At 43.6% G+C, this 7,465-nt stretch overlaps 1 protein-coding gene across 1 annotated transcript; it reads left to right on the forward strand.

Annotated features, from left to right (window-relative positions):
* The first annotated feature begins 1,167 nt into the window (after positions 1–1,167).
* LOC118653472 (melanoma-associated antigen 8-like) lies at positions 1,168–2,205 on the forward strand. Its single transcript, XM_036304162.1, is given in 2 exon segments — positions 1,168–1,263; positions 1,318–2,205. Coding segments are annotated over 2 exon segments (984 nt in total).
* Positions 2,206–7,465: the final 5,260 nt, after the last annotated feature.

Raw genomic sequence — 7,465 nt, forward strand, 5'->3', positions numbered from 1 at the left:
CAGTTGTGTGGGAACCTGGACAGGGGTGGGGACAGATGGAGCTCCTGTTCACTTTTGTCTCAGAGCTCTCAGGAAGGTGAAGACCTTGGTGTGAGACTACATGTTGTATCATCCCCCGGATCCACATTTTGTCAACAGAGAGATGAGTCCCAGATCTTTCCAGGAATCAAGGTGAGCACTGAGGGGAAGCAGAGCACATGGGAACCCAGACTTACTCTGCCTCCTCTGTCAGCAATGGGGAAACTCAGAATAGTGCCTGGATTAGCTCAGCTCACTTCCTACTCCAGTATCTCAGGGAGGTGAAGCCTAAGTCTAAGTAGATTGGGCTCAGTCAGCAGAGAGAGTGGTCTGAAACCCTGCCATGTGTCATGGTGAGAAATGATCAGAGCCTTAACCCAGGATAGATGGACCCAAATCTTCAGTCACCCCTTTTTGATCCTCTGGGAGAGGGACCACATGTGGGGCCCCTTCAGTTTCTTCACTGAAGTGTCAGGTGTGTGTAGTCTTGTTCTGAGAGTTTGACCTCGGCCAGCAGAAGGCAGTTAGGGGCCAGGCCCTGGCAGGGGAAAGGTGAGGATCCTACATTTGCAAGGAGGAACATGCCACCCACAACAGAGGGGACCTCACAGAGTCCTGCTGCCCCTCCTGTCAGCATTGGAGTCCCAGGACTGTGCTTGCCATGTGCATACTGAGGTACCCCTTTGTTCCCTCTAGCAGAGCCCCTGGATTGGAGGAGGTGAAGGCCTTGGTCTACGCTACATATTTTCAGGTCACAGAGCAGCAGGAGGCCAGAAAGTGCTAGGAATTAAGGTGAGGTTCCAACCATGAATATGTCCCCAGGCATCCCCACCAATGTCAGAGGGTCCCCGCATTACCAGACACCTCCACGCCCCACCGTCAGCTACAGAACCCTGTGCTGTGCCTTCTATACCCCAAACAGTCATGTCACTTCCTACTTCAGGTTCTTAGTGGGCAGGCAGATCAGGAGTGAGCCCTGTGAGGCCCATGTACATCCCTAAAGGAGAGACCTGGAAGTCACCTTTGTCAGAGCCGCCTAGGGTGCGTTTCTCAACTCATGCCTCTCATACTCCCCCTCTCCCCCAGGCCCGTGGGTCCTCATCGCCCATCTTCTGCCCACATTTGGTCACTGTTCCAGCATGAGTCATCATGCATAGTCATCATATGAATGAGCCCTGGAAGCTTGAGGAAGACCGTCAGTACCCAATTGAGATGCCCAACCTGGTGGCGGAGGAGCTGTTCTGGGTTATGCAGGAGGAGGAGGAGGAGGAGGAGGAGGTGGAGGAGGAGGAGGAGGAGGAGGAGGAAGATGCCCTGTCTCTCTGCTCCTCTCTGTCTTCCTCCCCCTCAGTCCTGCTTATAGATAGCCTAGAGGAGGTGTCTGCTGCTGAGACACCAAGTCCTCCCCAGAGTTCTCAGCGTGCCTTCCCATCCTTCCATGCCATGGAAGCCTTTCCATGGAGCCACTCTGAAGATGAGAGCTCCAGCATCCGAGATGAAGAGGGTCCAAAAACTGAGGGAGGCTCTGAAGATGATGCTGATTCCATGCTGCACAAAGCACTGCATTCGAAGATCATGGAAATGGTGGAGTTCCTGCTCCTGAAGTATCGCGCAAAGGAGCCAACCACAAAAGCAGAAATACTGAGTAGTGTCATCAAAGATCACCAGAACCACTTTCCTGAGATCTTCAGTGCAGCCACTGAGTGAATCCAGTTGGTTTTTGGTATTGTTGTGATGGAAATGGACCCCAGTGCCCACACATATTTCCTGATCATCGCTTTTGGGCTCACCTATGATGGGATGGTGAGCAATGGACACAAATATCCCAACACAGGCCTCCTGGTCACAATTTTGTGTGTGATCACCTCAGAGGGTGATTGTGCCCCTGAGGAAAAAGTCTGGGAAGCACTGAATGTTTTAGGGGTGCAGGATAGGAAGGTGCATTGGCTGTATGGGGAGCCCAGGGAGCTCATCACTAAAGTTTGGATGCAGGAACAGTACCTGGTGTACTGCCAGGTGCCCAATAACTATCCTGCATGCTATGAGTTCCTGTGGGGACCCAGGGCCCAAGCTGAGACCACCATGTTGAAAGCCCTCAAGTTTGTGCTCATGGTAAATCACAGGGATTCCCATTTCGTCCCATCCCTGCCTGAAGGGCCTGAGTGCAATGAGAACTACTATGCCTGAACCAGAGTTGCATCCAGGCACTTTTCAGGCCCATGTGCATTAACTTCTTTTGCTGGGCATAAAGTGTGTCCAATTTTCAACTCTGTGTTTGAGAAGAAACCAGTAGTGAGGCCCAGGGAAAGGTTTGGGCTCCTATTATGATTGAGAAATCAATGATTTATTATTTTGCGAATTTTTAAGGAAATTTTTGAATGTCCCTTTTCATAGGTTTCAGAAACTTTTAGCATGTAACTTTGTAAATGACATTGATCACATATATATTTCTACACGTCCAGCTCAAGAATAAGAGATTTTCTACTGTGTAACGAAAACTGGGACACTTCCCATTCTAGTTTGTGATCCCAAAATAGATAACATGGCATTATAAAAGGATTTCCTTGGAAATGTGTAAGAACTCAGCAGTACAATCCATGGAGTTAAGAAATAGAAAAATAAAAGCAAAAGGTTGTTAATTTTTGCTCCTTATATCTTCTCATCTGTCTTTCCATGAAACAACTTATCTAAGGATCCTTGGTTGTGGCAAGAAAGTGGAGGGATTTCATCTGAATAAAAACGACCCCTGCTCAGTGGTTCATTTAATCCCCAGACATTCACTGAGCCCATGTCCTCTGGAAGATCCTGTGTTAGTAGTGGGCACACTAACATAAGCAGGGCACACCCACCCACAGGATGATAGTGTAGGAGCTGAAGTCATATAAGGAAGGAGTTAGGTGTACCCTAAATCCTACAAACAAGTAACAGAACAGGTGAGGCGGTGGGCCTCCAGGGAACAGCACTCAATTGTGAATGGCCTTCATTTTTACCACAGTGTAGTTGCAACAGTATGGATGGAACTGGAGAGCATCATGCTAAGCGAAATAACCTAGTCAGAGAAAGATAAATATCACATGATCTCACTCATATATGGAATATAATGAACAACATAAACTGATGAGCAAAAACAGATCCAAAGACAGAGAAGCATCATTAAGACCATCAAACCTCAGAGGGAAGGTAGGGGAGGGTGAAGGTAAGAGGAAGAGATCAACCAAAGGACTTGTATGCATGCATATAAGACTAACCAATGGACACAGACACCAGGGGGGTGAGGGCATGAGTGGGGGGTGGAGGAGGGCAATGGAGGGATAAGGACACATATGTAATACCTTAATCAATAAATAAAAAAAAATAAAAAAATGATGTCCATGGCCTGAGCCAGGGTATTTGGGAAACGGATTCCCTCTGCGGGGGATAATTGTAAAGAAGCTGGGGGTGGCAGTGGCACATTGTGTGTCTTGGGTGTGAGAGGGAAGTGTGAAGTGGAAAATTGTTCTGACAAGTTCCTTTGGGATCATGGATAAACCAGAGGGAAATCTCCACCTGGTTAGGAAGGGTGGTTTCCTACACGCAGTTTCAGTGCCATTGGACAGTATGAGCACTAGGTGTGTTATACCCATCATCTGCACAGATTTCTACAGAAATACAGTTACTGGGCCATGAGTAACATGATGGCCTGGGAGAGCCTTATTGGGATTGAATGCTTTTTTAAATTAAGTTATTACATATGTGTCCTTATCCCCACGTTAACCCATATCCCACCACTCATGCCTTCACTCCCCTGTTGTCCATGTCCATTGGTTAGGCCTATATGCTCACATATAAGTCCTTTGGTTGATCTCTCCTCCTTACACCCACCCTCCCCTACCTTCCCTCCGAGGCCCGATGGTCCGATTGATGCCTCTCCGTCTCTGGATCTGTCCTTGTTCATCAGTTTATGTTGTTCATTATATTCCACAAATGAGTGAGATCATGTGGTATTTATCCTTCTCTGACTGGCTTATTTCACTTAGCATAATGCTCTCCAGTTCCATCCATGCAGTGGCAAATGGTAAGAATGCCTTCTTTTTTACAGCAGCATAGTATTCCATTGTGTAGATGTACCACTGTTTTCTAATCCATTCATCTGTTGATGGGCACTTTGGTTGTTTCCAAATCTTAGCTATGGTAAATTGTGCTGCTATGAGCATAGGGATGCATATATCCTTTCTGATTGGTGTTTCTGGTTTCTTGGGATATATTCCTAGAAGTGGGATCACTGGGTCAAATGGGAGTTCCATTTTTAACTTTTTCAGGAAACTCCATACTGTCTTCCATAGTGGCTGCACCAGTCTGCATTCCCACCAGCAGTGAAGGAGGTTTCCTTTTTCTCCACATCCTCTCCACCACTTGTTGTTTGTTGATCTGTTGATGATAGCCATTCTGACAGGTGTGAGATGATACCTCATTGTTGTTTTAATTTGCATCTCTCGGGTGATTAGTGACTTTGAGCATGTTTTCATATGTCTCTTGGCTTTCTGAATGTCTGCTTTTGAAAGGTGTCTATTTAGGTCCTTTGCCCATTTTTTGATTGGATTTTTTATCTTCCATTTGTTAAGTTGTAAGTGTTCCCTCTAACTGTTGGTAATTAAACCCTTATCAGTGATAACATTGGCAAATATCTTCTCCCATCCAGTGGGATTTCTTGTTGTTTTGTTTGTGGTTTCCTTTGCTGCACAAAAGCTTTTTATTTTGATTTAGTCCCATTTTTTTTTTTTATTTTCTCTTTAGTTTACAATGCCTTAGGAGCTGTATCGGTGAAGAAATTGGTTTGGCATGTCTGAGATTTTGTTGCCTTTGGATTCCTCTAGTATTTTTATGGTTTCCCGTCTTACATTTAAGTCCTTTATCCATTTTGAGTTTATTTTTGTGTATGGTGTAAGTTGGTGGTCTAGTTTCATTTTCTTGCATATATCTGTCCAATTTTCCCAACACCATTTATTGAAGAGACAGTTTTGACTCTATTGTATGTTCTTGCCTCCTTTGTCAAATATTAATTGAACATATTGGTTCTGGCTGATTTCTGGGTTCTCTATTCTATTCCATTGATCTATATGTCTGTTCTTGTGCCAGTTCCAGGCAGTTTTGAGAATAGTGGCTTTGTAATACAACTTGATATCTGGTATTGAGATCCCTCCTACTTTGTTCTTCTTTCTCAGGATCACTGCAGCTATTCTGGGTCTTTTTAATGCCAGATGAATTTTTGGAGAGTTCATTCTAGGTCTGTGAAATATGTTGTTGGTATTTTAATGGGGAGTACATTGAATTTATAGATTGCTTTGGTTAGTATGGACATTTTAATGATGTTGATTCTAACAATCCATGAACAAGGTATGTTTTCCATCTATTTATGTATTCCTCTATCTATTTTTTTTAACATCCTTTAGTTTTCCACATATAAGTCTTTTACCTCCTTAGTTAAGTTTTTTCCTAGGTCTCTTAATTTTTTTCTGCAATGGTAAATGGGATTGTTTTTTAATCTCTCTTTCTGTAAGTTCATTGTTGCTGTATAAAAAGGCCATTCATTTCTTGGCATTAATTTTGTATCCTGGTACGTTGCCGAATTCATTTATTAATCCTAATTTTTTTAAAAGAATTTTTGTGAGTTTATTTGAGCCAAACTGTTGACATATGCCAGGAAGCAGAACCTCAACCAATTGAGATAATGCTGTGGATAATGGCGGGGTTACATTTGTATTTATACATTTGCAATCAAAGGAGGGATGTGGTGTGTTACATGAAATTCATTGGTGATAGATTAAGGAGGAGGGATAAGCAAAGCAGGGAAACCCCTGGGATGGGATAAAAAGTAAAATGATAGGCACATACTTAGGTGGGTGCAGGAACAATTAACATGATAATGAAGGAATTTATGGTATCTGTCCTGGGGCCCAGCACATTTGATTGTGCCCCAGGAGCTCCAGAAAAAGGGAAGTTACAAGTTACCCAGACATTTCAAGGGTATGTTACAGATTCCAAAAGACAGACAGGCTCAGTGAAGGTAAAGGTTGACCTTGTCAGTGAAGATATCGGCTTAGGACATGACTAAAAGGGTGAGGACTACACCCTCCATCTTGCCCCAGGGTAAGGGCTATGCCCTCCATCTTACCCTGGATCCTCCATTTTTTTTTAATTATTATTATTATTTTTTTATTATTAGTTAAGGTATTACAAATGTGTCCTCATCCCCCCCATTAACCCCCAACCTCCCCCCCACACACAAACTCATGCTCCCATCCCCCTGTTGTCCATGTCCATTGGTTTGGCTTATATACATGTATACAAGTCCTTCGGTTGATCTCTTCCCCTTACCCCCGCCCTCCCCTACTTTCCTTCTGGGGATTGATAGCCTGATAGCTGTTTCTCAGTCTTTGGGTCTGTCCCTTTTCATCAGTCTATGTTGTTCTCTATAGTCCACAAATGAGTGAGATCATGTGGTATTTATCTTTCTCTGACTGGCTTATTTCACTTAGCATAATGCTCTCCAGTTCCATCCATGCTGTTGCAAAAGGCAAGAGTTCCTTCTTTTTTACCGCAGCATAATATTCCATTGTGTATATGTACCACAGTTTTCTAATCCACTCATCTGCTGATGGGCACTTAGGCTGTTTCCAAATCTTAGCTATGGTGAATTGTGCTGCTATGAACATAGGGGTGCATATATCCTTTCTGATTGGCGTTTCTGGTTTCTTGGGATATATTCCTAGTAGTGGGATCACTGGGTCAAATGGGAGTTCCATTTTTAGTCTTCTGAGGTAGCTCCATACTGTTCTCCACAGTGGCTGCACCAGTCTGCATTCCCACCAGCAGTGCAGAAGGGTTCCTTTTTCTCCACATCCTCTCCAACACTTGTTGTTTGTTGATTTGTTGATGATAGCCATTCTGACAGGTGTGAGATGATAACGCATTGTCGTTTTGATTTGCATCTCTCGTATAATTAGTGACTTTGAGCAGGTTTTCATATGTCTTTCGGCCTTCTGTATGTCCTCTTTCGAAAAGTGTCTATCTAGGTCCGTTGCCCATTTTTTTATTGGATTGTTTATCTTCCTTTTGTTAAGTTTCATGAGATCCCTGTAAATGTTGGAAATTAAACCCTTATCGGTAGTATCATTGGCAAATATGTTCTCCCATGTAGTGGGTCTTCTTGTTGTTTTGTTGATGGTTTCCTTTGCTGCGCAAAAGCTTTTTATTTTGATGTAGTCCCATTTGTTTATTTTCTCTTTAGTTTCCATTGCCCTAGGAGCATTATCAGAGAAGAAATTTCTTTGGCATATGTTTGCGATTTCGCTGCCTGTGGATTCCTCTAGTATTTTTATGGTTTCCCGTCTTACGTTTAAGTCTTTTATCCATTTTGAGTTTATTTTTGTGTATGGTGTGAGTTGGTGATCTAGTTTCATCCTTTTGC

This window comes from Myotis myotis, unplaced genomic scaffold (genome assembly GCF_014108235.1).
Source record: "Myotis myotis isolate mMyoMyo1 unplaced genomic scaffold, mMyoMyo1.p scaffold_m19_p_4, whole genome shotgun sequence".
Lineage (NCBI taxonomy): Eukaryota > Metazoa > Chordata > Mammalia > Chiroptera > Vespertilionidae > Myotis > Myotis myotis.